At 35.4% G+C, this 15,731-nt stretch overlaps 2 protein-coding genes across 4 annotated transcripts in view; one reads left to right on the plus strand and one right to left on the minus strand.

Annotated features, from left to right (window-relative positions):
• The window catches only part of LOC142341565 (dynein axonemal heavy chain 7-like), a 193,840-nt gene extending 182,716 nt beyond the window's left edge, over window positions 1-11,124 (plus strand). For all 3 annotated transcript variants that reach the window (XM_075392607.1, XM_075392605.1, XM_075392608.1), the window contains 5 exons: window positions 2,262-2,492; window positions 2,923-3,075; window positions 3,569-3,706; window positions 4,001-4,144; window positions 10,280-11,124. In XM_075392607.1, the coding sequence (XP_075248722.1) occupies window positions 2,262-2,492; window positions 2,923-3,075; window positions 3,569-3,706; window positions 4,001-4,144; window positions 10,280-10,486 (873 nt within the window). In that variant the 3' untranslated portion in view covers window positions 10,487-11,124. The remainder of the gene's footprint in view (window positions 1-2,261; window positions 2,493-2,922; window positions 3,076-3,568; window positions 3,707-4,000; window positions 4,145-10,279) is intronic.
• A 1,926-nt stretch (window positions 11,125-13,050) lies between these two features.
• The window catches only part of LOC142341566 (uncharacterized), a 109,999-nt gene continuing 107,318 nt past the window's right edge, over window positions 13,051-15,731 (minus strand). Inside the window, exon 20 of the mRNA XM_075392609.1 lies at window positions 13,051-15,702. Within this exon, the coding sequence (XP_075248724.1) occupies window positions 13,351-15,702 (2,352 nt within the window). The 3' untranslated portion in view covers window positions 13,051-13,350. The remainder of the gene's footprint in view (window positions 15,703-15,731) is intronic.

Genomic DNA, 15,731 nt, shown 5'->3' on the forward strand with positions numbered 1-15,731 from the left:
CCTTTTTTAAACCAAGAAGACCTTAAAAAAAGACCTTTTTTTAATAATAAAGAACAGAACATATCAAATCAAAGCTCAGGAGTGATAGGTCCAACCAATTCGCTTGCTAAGCAGCTCCAAGCTAATGCATTTAGTTTTTTAATTGAAAGTTTATGGTCGTTTCTTTTTTTAAAAATAATTGACTTTTCAATAAATAATGGCTTAATTAACTTTTCCTCTATTTTTTTCTTAATTGTTCAACTTCCTGCTTTTTGTCAGCAAAGAAAGACTGCTTCTTCTTTCTACTGATTTAACATTTATTCTCAGTTGCAGTTTTAAGCCTGAAGTTATTGTTTTCTGGCTTTGATACTACAAGATTTCAGATTTTTGTTTGTTTTGATATTTGCCAGTTTTTCACGTTTTCTAAATTTGTCACATTATCACATTATTGACAGTTCTCATGTCACCTTATTAGCATTCAGAATAAGGCACAATTGAACATATTAAAATCCTGAAAGATATACATCATCGTTTTAACGGCCTCGACTCCTCTTTCTTGAAGAAATCAATTGAATTTTCTAATTTTGTCCCTAGCTGTCATTTATACTTTGTCGTTTCGGACATATGAAATTTTCTGTATAGTGATAGCTTTCATTGGCTTTTTATGGAAGAACAGAAGAACCGATTTTCTGATATTAGTAGATAGCTGATGGCTTTCATGACTTTGAAAACAATCGTTTTCCAAAATTAAAAAAAATAACTTCGCAATTTTGTTCTTTTTATGTTGCTTTTTGTTACCTAATCTCGTTAGTTAATTACAGGTCAAATATGACATTATGGGTGTCAAGGGAATAAAAGGGATTGGTGTCCCAAAATTTTTTTTTAAAGAATTTGTTATGACCTTACTGGCTTCGACAACGATTTTTCACAAAAAAAGTAAATTAATTTGATTTTTGTCATATTTGACGTTCTTTTTGTAGATGCAAGAAACATTCTGGACAATTACAGGTCTCGAGGGCTTCCTTTTCTGGAATAAACGACCCTATTTAAATTGCTATTTTAGTAATTAATGCCTTTCATGACAATGAATGTAATTTTGTTTCGAAAAAAAATTAAAAGTATTACATACTTTAGCACCTCGCTTTTCTGTCTACTTGTTACCTAGTCTTACTAATGAATGGCCAAGTACTACATTATAGCTGTTTGAAGAAGGCGCAATCAAATATTTTTTGAGTGCCAAAATTTGGCTTGACGGTTTTGACAGCGTTTTCTGGCAAGTTTCAATTGAAATTTTGTTTGTTCTTTGTTGTTCTTTTTAGCCGCTTTAAAAAACGAATAAGGACAGGTCCTAATGCCTTTCTATAGAAGCAGTGGTAATCGTAAATTTGTGGTAATATTAATTGATTCCTAATGGTTTTTATTACTTTGAAGTTAACTGTTTCAAAAAAATAAGTTAATTTTTTTACTTTACTGTTTTTGTTCTTTTTTGTATAATTGTTACCAAACCTTTCTATGGACTGGTCGCATATGTTTTCTGGTGATTTATAAGTTATTTTTGTTTAGTTTTAGGTTTATCTGACGGTATGTTGACTTTGTTATTAAATTTAGTTTTTAAGAGGGACATAAATTTTTTGATGTAATTAATGTTTGTTGTTGTTGTTGTTGTTTGATTTTGCTGTTCGTCTTGACTCGCTTTCTTAATATTGACATATTACAGCAATCTAATGCATCAATTTTTACTCCACTGAGTTATTTGCTTTGGAGGCTATCTTATCGTTCATACAGAATTTTTTGAAAAAGACTTGGGCTTTTTTGGGATTCGCAAAAAATAATATTTGGGTTTTTCTATCTGTTCCTCATTTGGTAGACAATTATGCCAAAATTGTGGATGGGCGGGTTGGAACCTTATGTGCCATCGCACATTACCGAGCCGCCTTGTTTGGATAAGATTTTAACAAATGGTCCTCCAAGCGTGTTCAAAGTGAATTGATGAAAATTTAACCTTTAAACAGTTTTTGTTGTGGTAACGGTTGTGGTTAACGACCTTGCTAATCTTTACAAAACTTAGACAATCTTAGAAAAGCTTGAGCCGAATTTTCTAGTTAGTGAAAGATTTTAGGAAGAGATTAGACCCGTTAAAACTTTCGGTTAAAAATTTTCTAGTTAGTGAAAGATTTTAGGAAGAGATCAGACCCGTTATAATTTTTCGTTAAAAATTAACTGGTAGCTAAAAACTGTTCATTAGATGTCAACAATTTTTTACTTTCATTCGATAATTACAGGCCCGATCTTCGGGTGGGGGACAGTCATCGCCTGATGAAATAATCAACGGAGTGGCGGCTGACATTCTGGGCAAATTGCCCAAGAACTTTGACACGGAGAGTGCCCTGAGGCGCTACCCGACCGAGTACAGTCAAAGCATGAACACTGTGCTGGTGCAGGAGATGACCAGATTCAACAACCTCCTCACCGTCATAAGAGCCAGTCTCATTAACATCCAAAAGGCCATCAAGGTCACTAAATCTCTTGTTAAAACCAAGCATTAACTTCAGCTGTTTCACATTATAGACTCTTGCGAAAATATAGCCCGCCATTATGGTGTAATTAAGATAAGTGGCGAGGCTTCTGCTCTGTGCCATCTTCTGGCTTGATAGTTATTTGCTACAATGGTAACCAAGAAGCTATCTGTTTGTATTGCAAGTGCAATATGGGGTTGGTCTTGGCTAGCTCGGTTACTTCAAAACTGTGAAGTAAATCTCAAAAGAAAACAAACCAAGTTAAGCATTAAATTAATTTAGTGGGAAATCAAGTTTCAACACAACTGTGTAATTGTTTGCCAGTTTTTATTGGAGTGTTTTCTCAAGTTAATGACTTCTCAATCAATCAAATTAAAGTTATTAACAAATGGTGAGTTGTATAATTCTCCTCATGTGTATGGATCAGGGTCTGGTGGTGATGTCAAGTGACCTTGAAGAGGTGTTCAACTCTATGATGAAGGGCAAGATCCCTGCAATGTGGATGGGCAAGAGCTACCCCTCCCTGAAACCACTCGGAGGATATGTGAATGACTTCCTACAACGACTTCAATTCTTGGAGGTATACTTATGATACGTCACATAAGATACGTTTGCTGTCGCTTTCATACGATATGGACACATGTATTGATATCTGGTCAAATGTCAGCATCCTTTTTCTATAAAGCTCGTTTTTGAAATTTAGGAGTGTGCTATGCGTATCATGGTTGCGTGTAATGCGTATGTCCCCGCGTTTTTTTCCTCGGAATTTTCTGTATTATGAGAAGAGCAACACGGATGCATTGCGAGTAACAGAACAGGGAAATAAGATTGTAATTAGGGTGACCTACATTAGGAGCAAAAAGCAGGTCGTCCCATTAAATTTAAAAAAACATCAAAAAGACTTAAAGTATAAAATTTGTCCCGATGATTAATTAAAAAAATAGAAACTATCGATAGTGAATAGATGCACTTACTACAAATCATTATCTGCAGCAGTGTTTACTTTCCTCGTCCTTAAATAGCACATAAAAATTCACATCACTTGTGCTATGGTCGTGATATTTTACGAACAGGACTGGTACGAGAATGGACCTCCTCCCATCTTCTGGGTGTCTGGCTTCTACTTCACACAGGCATTCTTGACTGGAGTCCAGCAGAACTATGCCAGGAAATACACCATTCCAATTGACCATCTCATATTCGACTTCGAGGTATTAATTTTAAACTCTTCAAGTGAACTCTACAGAAGTTTTGTGACTTTTAAATGCATGTAGCCTAGCCTTTCTATCTTAGAAACTAAGCATCTGATATAGAAACGTTCTTGTAATGTTTGAAGGTATTTTGCTGCTACATTAGGTTTTTGTAGAGGAAGGTTTAAATTAGGTTTTTGTAGAGGAGGATCTCGAATAATTTTTTTTCTATTATTTATGATTCAACTGTGTTATTTTCTCCACTTTGTAGTTCACAATTGTGATCAAAAATTGGCACTGTGATCTTGGGTTTAGGTATTGGACGACAAGGACTATAAGCAGCCCCCTGAAGACGGTGCCTACATTAGAGGTCTGTTTCTGGACGGGGCCAGGTGGGACAGGAAGATTCGAAGGCTGGCTGAGTCTCATCCCAAGATTCTCTTCGACACTGTCCCTGTGGTAAGATATCGTTTTATCGTCATTTCTGACCGAGGTTAAACAGGTAGCACAAAAGCTAGGCCCTTTTCTGCGCTAGTGCATGTTTGAAAGTTTTCTGCAAGTAGATGAACGAGTATATTATCATTTTTCAAGTACAAGTTCTCAAACGTTCCGTACACCCCATATTAAAGAACTTGAAGAAGCGAAAAGGCTCATGCAAATTCCCTGCTGACAAAATTTTTGATAAAAAATTGTTACAGTGGACTTCTTGCACAATGCAAATTCTGTACAAACATCAGTTCAATTTGTTTAAAGGTTTATGCCACTTTTTTGTTCCGACCACTCTTGAGGGGGAAGAACTATATACTCAAATGGTTTTTTTTGTTCAGACAATTTTGGCCGATCGATATATTCATCGTAGAGAGTTGAGACTGGTATCATTAGAAAGCTTGTCCAGCGTAGAATATTGAATTAAAAAGATTTTTTTAATTTTCGTTTTTTACAGAAAGTTATCGAGGTTTAAATTTTGAGAAAATAGAGTGAATTCCAGTGAGATTTTATTCACATTTTGCGGAATTTTTGATTAAAACTTTCCCAATTTTGCTAAAGTTTGTTATTTTTTTTAGAAAGTGCTGTTGATTTCAGACGAAAAATATTGTAGGCTATTTTTTTAAAAAAAATTTCAACATTTCTGGCTAAATATTTCAAAATTAGACTTTTTGATCAAAAACAGCACGAAATGAGATCTTTTAGTCAAGTTTGATTAAATTTACAGGAAGTACAGACCCAAAAACCACTAACACAATGTTTGTAGACTCAAAAACTGGGCTTTTTCTACTTCAATTTCCGTTGAGAATGCTCTGTAATTAAAGACTTTGACGTTTTTTGCTAAATTTTTTCGTTGATTATAAAAAACGCAGCATCTATTTTTGATTTCTTCACTAACAAAATATCAATATCTATAACATTCGAATAACTAAGTGTTCTTAATGGACAAACAGCATTACAAGGGTTAGTTTTGGACCAATCTTGGACTGGTGTAATTCAACATTAATTCGGATTTTAATCAGTCGGTCTTTTTTACAAAAAAATTCATTTTTTTTTAAATTAATTAAATAACAGAACATTTCAATCCAAAGCTCACTAATGATAGGTCCAATTGGCTTCCTAATTAGCTCCACATTATTGTATCTAGTTGATTAATTGAAAGCTTATAGTCGTTTTGACTTTTAAAAGTATTTGATTTATAAATAAATAATAAGTTATTGAACTTTGCCTCTATTTTTCTCTTAATTTGTTCAACTTCTGGCTTATTGTCAGAAATGAAAGAACGCTTCTTATTTCTATTGAAATCAAATTCAATCTTTATTGCGATTTTACGCCTTATGTTATGCTTTTCTGATTTTGATGCTACTAGATTTCATATTTTTTTTAAAAAAATTTTTAGGTATTTGCTCCTTTTTCACGTTTTCTAGTTTTGTCACATTATCAGGTTAATGACAGTTCATATATCACATTATTGGCTGTCAAAATAAAATACAACTGATAGTTTGAAAATCCTTGAAGATATGGATAATGATTTTAACGGCTTCGACACTACTTTCGTGAAGAATTTATTTGAATTTTTTATATTTTGCCTTTAACTGTCGTTTTTACTTTGTCTTTTTAGTCGTATGAAATTTTCTGTACAATAACCCGGGTTCATTGGTTTTTCATGGAAAAAAGATGAGCCAATATTCTGATATTAGTAGATAGCTGATGGCTTTCATGACTCTGAAAACAATTGTTTTCCAAATTAAAAAAAACCTTAACTTCGCAATTTTGTTCCCTTTATTGTCTGTTTGTTATCTAGTCTGGTTAATTACAAGCCAAATTTGATATAATTGTTGTCAAAAGAAGGTTTCAAAAGGAGATGGTTTCACAGAATCTAATGTTTCTAAAGAATTTGTTTTTTAAAAGCTTTGACACGGAAAAGTAAATTGTTTTTTGATTTTTTCACGTTTGACGATCTTTTTGTAGACGTAAGACATATTCAGGATAATTTCAATTCGCAAGGTGCCTTTGGAAGAATAAACGAACCTATTTAATTATTTCATTTTGTACTTAATGGCCCCATGTCTTTGGAAATTTTTTTTTTCGAAAAAAAATAAAAGTGTTACCCAATTTTGCATTTTTTCATTTTTGTCTACTTTTTACCTATTTTCATTAATGAGAGGTCACATATTACATTATTGGTACTTGCAGAAAGTGCAATCGAACATATTTTGATTGCCTTAGTATGGCTTTACGGTTTCGAAAGAGTTTTCTGGCAAGTTTTAATTGATTTTTAGCTTGTTGTCTATTTGTTGTTCTTTTTGTAACTGCATAAAAAATTGAATACCAACAGTTCTTAATTCCTTTCTATAGAAGCATTGGTAATTGTAAACCTATGGGATATTTTAATTGATTCCTAAGGATTTTCATTACTTTGAAATTAATTGTTTTCTTGTTTCAGCGAATTTTCTAACTTTAAAGTTTCTGTCCTTTTTTGTCTAATTGTTACCAAGCTTTATTATGAACTGGTGAATAACCATTTTTTCTGGTGAATTACAAATTGTTTTGTTTATTTTCAGTTTTTTCTGACGCTATTTTGACATTGTTATTAAGTTTTGTTTTTTAAAACGGACATAATTTTTTTGATGTAATTAATGTTTGTTGTTGTTGTTTGATTTTGCCGTTCGTCTTCGCTCGCTTTTTTAATATCGGCATATCTCATCAATCTAATGCATCATTTTTTACTCCACTGAGTTATTTGCTTTGGAGGCCATCTTTTCGTTCATACACCAGTTTTTTTTTAAAAATACTTGAATTTTTTGTGTTTTTCCATCTGTTTCTCATTTGGTAGACAATTATGCCAAAATTGTGGATGAGCGGGGTCGGAACCTTATGTGCGATCGCACATTACCGAGCCGGCTTGTTGTATTTAACTACGCTAGATTATTTCAGCTGTTTATAATTGTAAATTGAAGAGACATCTGGATCACCCATATTTCAAGAAATAAGCGTGATAAGTCTTTCAAAAATTCAAAAAAAATGGCCGATCAGAATTTGCATGAGAGTTTCAATTGATTTTTTGTTTGTTGTCTATTTGTTGTTCTTTTTGTAACCGCATGAAAAATTGAATACCGGCAGTTGTTAATTCTTTCTGTAGAACCATTGGTAATCGTACACCTATGGGATATTTTAATTGATTTCGAATGGTTTTCATTACTTTGACATTAATTGTTTTTTAAAAAAAGCGGATTTATCATCTTTACTGTTCTTGTTCTTTATTGTCTAATTGTTACCAAGCTATTTCATTGACTAGTCCCATATGTTTTGTGGTGAATTACAAGTTATTTTATTTAACCTCAGTTTTTTTGCGCTATTTTGACTTTGTTATGAGGTTTTGTTTTTTAAAACGGACATGAAGTTTTTCATGTAAATAATTTTTGTTGTTGTTGTTGTTGTTTGATTTTGCTGTTCGTCTTGACTCGCTTTCTTCATATTTGCACCTCTCATCAATCTAATGCACCATTTCTCATTTTTGACTCCACCACTGAGTTATTTGCTTTGTAGGCTATCTTTTCGTTCATACACCAATTTTTTTTAATACTTGAATTTTTGGGTTTTTCTATGTTCCTCATTTGGTAGACAATCATGCCAAAATTGTGGATGAGCGGGGTTGGAACCTTATGTGCACTCGCACATTACCGTGTCGCCTTGTTATGTTTCAGATTCAATTGGTTCCATCTTTTTGCCGTTTTTCATCATTAGGTGTCAAATTTCTACTTTCTCGAGTAAAGTTACCCGAGTTTGTCACTATTTTTCACGGCCATGTTTTAAGCTAAGGGTTACAAACGTGCGTAAGCATTTGTGACAGCAGTGTATTTACTTCAGATTTGCTTCAAGTATATATATTTTTACAATTTTTCACGATGCCTGTTTTTTTACTTGCGTGGACAACAATGACAAGATGGTCACTCTTTTCCACGTTCTTAGCCCCATTTGTCTCCTTTTTCAACGATTACTAACCAAGATAGTTAACAATTTGTCAACTAGATCGAAATGAAAGAACGCCTGATTGTTGATTAATATCAGGAATTGCCTTGGCAATTCTAGTCGTTGATTAGGAAGATAATTAGCTGCTTTGCAACTACCCATATCATTGCTCACAAGAAAATTAAGTCTCTGAATTGGGTCTTAAGTAATAACTAATTAAATTCGAGCAATAAAGTTTTAGGCTAACTGAATGCTCAAAATCTTGGACATGAGTTACGTTTATCGGTAAATACAGGTGACGAAATCCATGCCTTTTCAGTCACTTTTTGCCCATGATTTTTGTAACCATTTTTCACCGTGAGTAAAAATTGGTGACGAAGTATTATCGCTATTGTCACCGAAACGCCAAATTCACTCAAAAACATCAAGTGAACATTTGCCACGTACAAATCACTCCAAAAATACACGTTCAAAATATTGCGCAAATTTTTCTTTGGAAAAATTTTGAACCAAGAGTGGTTGTGTGAGTTTTTTTGAACGAACTCTATTGTATCTTTGATATCATGTATTGTGGCAATTGACAATTACAACTTTTTAGATTCAGAGTTTTCTGCCAAGTTTCAATTGATTTTTTGTTTGTTGTCTATTTGTTGTTCTTTTTGTAACCGCATGAAAAATAGAATACCGGCAGTTGTTAATTCTTTCGGTAGAACCATTGGTAATCGTACAACTATGGGATATTTTAATTGATTTCGAATGGTTTTCATTACTTTGACATTAATTGTTTTAAAAAAAAAGCGGATTTATCATCTTTACTGTTCTTGTTTTTTATTGTCTAATTGTTACCAAGCTATTTCATTGACTAGTCCCATATGTTTTGTGGTGAATTACAAGTTATTTTAGTTAATCTCAGTTTTTTTGCGCTATTTTGACTTTGTTATGAGGTTTTGTTTTTTAAAACGGACATGAAGTTTTTCATGTAAATAATTTTTGTTGTTGTTGTTGTTTGATTTTGCTGTTCGTCTTGACTCGCTTTCTTCATATTTGCACCTCTCATCAATCTAATGCACCATTTCTCATTTTTGACTCCACCACTGAGTTATTTGCTTTGTAGGCTATCTTTTCGTTCATACACCAATTTTTTTTTAATACTTGAATTTTTGGGTTTTTCTATGTTCCTCATTTGGTAGACAATCATGCCAAAATTGTGGATGAGCGGGGTTGGAACCTTATGTGCAATCGCACATTACCGTGTCGCCTTGTTATGTTTCAGATTCAATTGGTTCCATCTTTTTGCCGTTTTTCATCATTAGGTGTCAAATTTCTACTTTCTCGAGTAAAGTTACCCGAGTTTGTCACTATTTTTCACGGCCATGTTTTAAGCTAAGGGTTACAAACGTGCGTAAGCATTTGTGACAGCAGTGTATTTACTTCAGATTTGCTTCAAGTATATATATTTTTACAATTTTTCACGATGCCTGTTTTTTTACTTGCGTGGACAACAATGACAAGATGGTCACTCTTTTCCACGTTCTTAGCCCCATTTGTCTCCTTTTTCAACGATTACTAACCAAGATAGTTAACAATTTGTCAACTAGATCGAAATGAAAGAACGCCTAATTGTTGATTAATATCAGGAATTGCCTTGGCAATTCTAGTCGTTGATTAGGAAGATAATTAGCTGCTTTGCAACTACCCATATCATTGCTCACAAGAAAATTAAGTCTCTGAATTGGGTCTTAAGTAATAACTAATTAAATTCGAGCAATAAAGTTTTAGGCTAACTGAATGCTCAAAATCTTGGACATGAGTTACGTTTATCGGTAAATACAGGTGACGAAATCCATGCCTTTTCAGTCACTTTTTGCCCATGATTTTTGTAACCATTTTTCACCGTGAGTAAAAATTGGTGACGAAGTATTATCGCTATTGTCACCGAAACGCCAAATTCACTCAAAAACATCAAGTGAACATTTGCCACGTACAAATCACTCCAAAAATACACGTTCAAAATAATGCGCAAATTTTTCTTTGGAAAAATTTTGAACCAAGAGTGGTTGTGTGAGTTTTTTTGAACGAACTCTATTGTATCTTTGATATCATGTATTGTGGCAATTGACAATTACAACTTTTTAGATTCAACTGGTGCCTCTGAAGAAGGAGGAAATGGAGGAGAAATCGATCTATGAGGCCCCAGTGTACAAGACGAGTGAGAGGAGGGGAGTTCTCTCCACTACTGGACACTCCACCAACTTCGTCATGGAGATGCGTCTCCCAACGGACAAACTGCCAGAACACTGGATCGAAAGAGGAGTCGCATTGCTGTGCCAGCTTGACAACTAAAGATGATGATCCCTTCCGAAACCAGAGGCTTCTAGAAATTTATGCACCCAGAAAACTCACAACTGAATATTAATGTTAGAAGACTTGAAAATATATTATTTTTCACCCATGAGAAAACTAAAGAATTGATAATTGAACTGCCTGAAAAAATTTAAAGAAAAAACAACGGAATCAATAGATCATTTGCGTTAAATTTTGGATGTCTACCAACTGACACTATGTTACAATTTGTCACGGCTAACATTCAAAACGATTAGCTTAATTGAATCACATTCACTCGTTAACAACTGCGTTTAAGGCAAAAAAAAATCGAACAATTCGTTTAAGTTAGTAATGAAATCGTTTGATCGTTAAAAGTCACAAAGGTTTTGTGATTTTTTGCTGACTAAACTTTGGTCAGTTTTGTAACTTTGCCGTGCGCAGTTTTTTGATTTAACAGGTACTAACTCTGCTGTGACTCATTTTTTAAATTCAAGAAGTACTGAACACATTATTATACACAATTGAAAAAATTAAATTCATGGAATGTGCGTTGCTATATTTGAGTGTTTAGAAGTGTGACATGTATATGCTGTAAAATAGCGTGATCAATTTGTAAAAATGTAAATAATCCTTAATTTCAATCAGTTTATTTTTGACGCCGTTTTTACGACTAAGCGGAAAATTCTTGCTCTATATTAAGCCCCATAGCCAATTTTTTATGCCAAAATATAAGACACTATACGTTCTCAAAAAATAAAGACCAAAGGTGCTTATTTAAATTAGCAATATTTTGTTGTTGAATAAGGCGAGATCTCGATCAATTAGAAGCTGCCTATACGTGGTGTTCCGCCTTCAGTTATTATTGAATGTGTGCTGCTGTGGCCAGACGTCAGAGAGCCAAGATAATCAGCGTGTTTCACTAACGCCAGTTTTGGTGGTGTTTTCAAAAGACCCTTGATTTATATTTATTTTGCCACGATATGCCTGGGCTACCCTTTTCCCCACTTGTTCGTTGGCAACAGTTAAAACTTTTGTGAGATTTGCTTCACAAATCTTCTTTTGGCTACAGTGAAAAAGTCACCCGTTTACCAACCATCGAATTAAATCTTTAAAATCAACTTTAACTTGGTCTTTAAATCTTTAACTTGGTCTTGTAAAGTTACAGTCCTTTCAACACGTGCTTCTGACATGGCTTATAAGGGTTCAACCGCTTAGTTGTCAGACTTAGAGATAGTTATGACGGAAAAAATCAAACTAATAATTTTGATTTTCAAAAAATGTTGAACTCAAGAAATATAGAATTATGACTTTGATTCTCTATAGTCCTCTCTATAGCGATATCGCCAAATCATTCATCGGCGCCTGTGAGGAGCTCAACAGAACTATTGAAGCACTAGAAAACGAGAGAGTTTACATTTTATCTTTCCTTTTGATTTCAAAGTACCATTATAACTCATTTTTGAGTTTTGTTGAGCTTTTTATCTCATTTTGTTTTGACTTCATTTTAACAATTAATCGAAGTCAAATGACCACTTAGGCACTTTTAGCTTTGTTTCCAATTTACTGATTTACTTCAGTCAATTGAATCTTGTTCTAATTTTTTTTTTATTTTTTTTTGTGGCTACTTTTAGTAAATTTAAATACTCATTAACTCAATGAGCGTGCGGATGAATTTAATTGAAAAAATGAAGGCATCAAACGAAATAATAAAAAATAAAGATCAATGGCTCTACTGCTACTTTATTGGCCAGTATATTTGCGAACTTTCTGGCAAATGATTTTTAATTGCTCTCAAACGAAGTTTTTAGCAATTATATTAGTCCTGTCGGTCTTTTTTATGCGATTTTTCGCTTGACCGATTTTTCGTCTGACGCTTTTGACTTTTCGTCCTCAAAAACGGGATAAACAGGTAGCGCCCAACCCAGTGTTGCCCCCATCAGCCCCCGTTGCACCCCAAAAATCTGTCAGATTAATCATAGGGTTTGCATGTGGTATACAGTGGTCACTTCCTTTAAACATAACATTGAGGAATGATTTTAAATTTTTACAAATTCTTGGTCTTTCAACCACGGATTACGTTTACGAGTGATCTAACCCAACTGAAGGAAATTCTTTAATGTCAATAAAAATTATTATTATTATTTATTGAAAAATAAGGACGTTTCGGATTTCCTTTCCACTTAAAAATCAAAATAAATATTTTTTTAATTGCGGATTTAACTTACTTTTCAAAGTCGAAATCCACTCTCTTAATTCTGGCAAAGTTGTTACACTCGGATTTCGCTCAAAAAATTTACAAATTAATCTGCATTTTGGAATTGCAGAAAGTGCTTTTAATGATATTCTTTTTTTCGGAATGTTTTGCCGAAAAGTGAGTGTAAAAAAGTGAAATCCAAATTGAAATGTTCTCCCAAATGAATTAAAACTATAACAACAAAAACCAATTAATAATCCGAATAAATTCACTCGCCTCTGAAATGCTTCAATTCGACCAAGGTGTTATTTAGAGTTCAATCCCTTGTGATATGTTTATATCCTTATGCTGTTCCTCTCTCAACATTTTGAACGCAAAACACTTCAATTAGCTAACAAAACTTTCAGTACATAAATGGCATTACACAGTTATGATTTTCATTTTGAATATCTATCAATATATGCTCATTATCCTACTTTTTATCAAGGTAATTATTCATACTCACTAAAGATAGCTAACAAATTGTTAGCTGATTAGCTGATACTATTATAGATAGCTTCGATTGTATCGAAATAGTTACTTCTGACGAATATGTCTACAGTTTTAACTCTTTTAACGCCTGAATAAAAATGAACATTGCCTCATACTTGAGCCGTAGTCCTTAAAACATAATGAGTTCACAAGCGAATCAAGTGGCTGATTTCTTTTTCTTTTTTTGGTCATTTTTACCGTCGTCACTCAAGGTCACTGTTGATTCATCATCACCTTCAGCTTCGTCAATGATTTCATCACCAGCATCGACATCCTGTTCGTTTTGAGGAGCTCCATCTGTTTCACGTTCGCCCATATGGGTTCCAGTAACTAAACTACTCTGCTTTGCTTGAGATCCGGGTTCCCCGTCAGTTTCACGCTCGCCCATATGGGTTCCAGTGACTAAACTACTCTGCTTTGCTTGAGATCCGGGTTCCCCGTCAGTTTCACGCTCGCCCATATGGGTTCCAGTAACTAAACTACTCTGCTTTGCCTGAGATCCGGGTTCACCGTCAGTTTCACGTTCGCCCATGTGAGTTCCAGTAACTACACTGCCCTGTCGGGGGCTTTCCATTTGGCTGCCCGGTATCTGGCTATCTTTGACACTGGTTCCATTTTGGGCGCCTTTAGTTGATAACATTGTAGTCTCATTTTTGGATTGTTCGTAATCTAGCTTTGAATTGTCCCCATCTTCGAGCTCGGCTATGGTCGATTGCTGGCTATTTGTACTAGCAAAAGATTCTGTTGCAGTTCCAGATTTATTCAAGTCAAGTTTACTTGATTTACCCTGAGTATCGTTTGCCTTTTCAGGGTCGTCTTCACTTTGTCCAGGTGGTTGATCTTGACTCTCGGAAGCACCCGAGACATTCTGGGATGCCGAGCCTCGAGGATCAATTGCGGAACTTTCTGCAGGCGCAATTTCTGAAGTCGGTCCAGCTGTTGCTTCTGTTCCAGTAACTTGATTTGAACTTGTTTTATCTGTGTCGCCAAGAGTTACATGACTGAGGCTGATCTTTGGATGTTCACTGGTGGTTCCTGTGGCCTGAGTGGCTACTTTGCTTGCTGAAATTGACGAACCGGGCTGTTGTTTGCTATTCATAGCCGTCGATTTTCCTCCACTACGGACTGATCCTTGTTGAGATTTAGAACCTGCGGCGTTTGAAGGTGTTTTACTTCTTGATTTGGAAGCATCTTGGGAAACATTTGATTTTCCTATTTTACCATCGAGTTCAGATTCTTGTTTTGGTGAACTTTGTTTGTTTGATAATGTAACTTCCGATATTTGACGCACCGTTGGACTTGATCCAGACCTACCAGTTGATTCTGCTTGACTCTGCTTCTGAGAACCAGACTTGCTTCCGGACGCTTGTGATCCAGGCCGACTTCCAGTTTTTGATCCACTTTTGCTTTGTCCAACTGAAGAACCCATTTGGCTATCAGGCATTGGTCGGGTGCGGGTCTTTGATGCTGTTGAAGCCTTAATGTCACTTGATAATGGCTGGGTCAAGGTTCTGGATCCAGATTTTGGACCAGATGTTCCTAGGCTTGGAGTTCTAGACATTTGTGTTTGGTTGCGTGACAGAGTTGACCCCTGAACGGTTGATAAAGCAGTTGATCCAGCACCAGTTTGAGGTCTAGAGCTCGTCTGGCTTTTTGCGCGAGATCCAGGTTGACTTGCAGACAATGCCTGGCTCTGCGCTCGAGATCCAGCTTGACTTTTAGCCCTCGAACCCGTCAGGCTCCTAGACTGGGATTGGGAACCTGTTCCCGTGGGTTGAACTGTTCCTCGATTTTGGGACAGGCCAGGACTCTTTGAGGTTGTCGAATCTTTAGAAGGTAATTGACTTGTAGATGGTGCTTGACTCTTTGAAGGTACTTGACTCTGAGCAAGAACTATACTGGCTTTTGTGGTGGTTGCATTATCGCTCCTCGAATGGTACTGGCTACCTAGTCGGTCAGATGAACGTTTCTCAGCGGAGGATGTCGCAGATAGCTTAGAATTAACACGTGAAATCGAAGGAGCGCTAGTAGCCGAAGATGCTCCACTAGCTGATTTATTTTGCGAGCCGACAGTGGGCAACTTATCGTTGCTATTCTTATGCAGAGATGAGCCTTGAGATTTTGGCCTTGTACCTTTGGCATCGGAGCCCTCAATATCAGGAAGAGAAAGTTGACTGGAACTTTGTTTGATTTTAGAACCTTGTACTTCTGCGCTTTGACTTAAGGCTTGTTTGGTTGGGCGTTGAGAAGATGCTCCACTAGAACGTCCAGAGAGTGGCTGTAGCTGTTCAGACCCGTCGGCTGATTTCAGTTTTCCATACGAAGATTTGCTGGGGGCCTTTGAATGGGAAACTGTTGATGATATGCTGACTCTGTCTGTGGTCTTTTTGATTGTGCGATGTTTGGACCCATCGTCACTGGGCGTGGCAGAGTTGCCTTTGAATGATTCCTTGGCAATATTCTCAATGTCATCATCATCAAGAGCACTTTGTGTTATCACTTCCGATACCTTTAATTAAGAAAGTTACAGGTGAAAAA

This window comes from Convolutriloba macropyga, chromosome 6, assembly GCF_964194025.1.
Source record: "Convolutriloba macropyga chromosome 6, txConMacr16.3, whole genome shotgun sequence".
In the NCBI taxonomy this organism is placed as follows: domain Eukaryota; kingdom Metazoa; phylum Xenacoelomorpha; order Acoela; family Convolutidae; genus Convolutriloba; species Convolutriloba macropyga.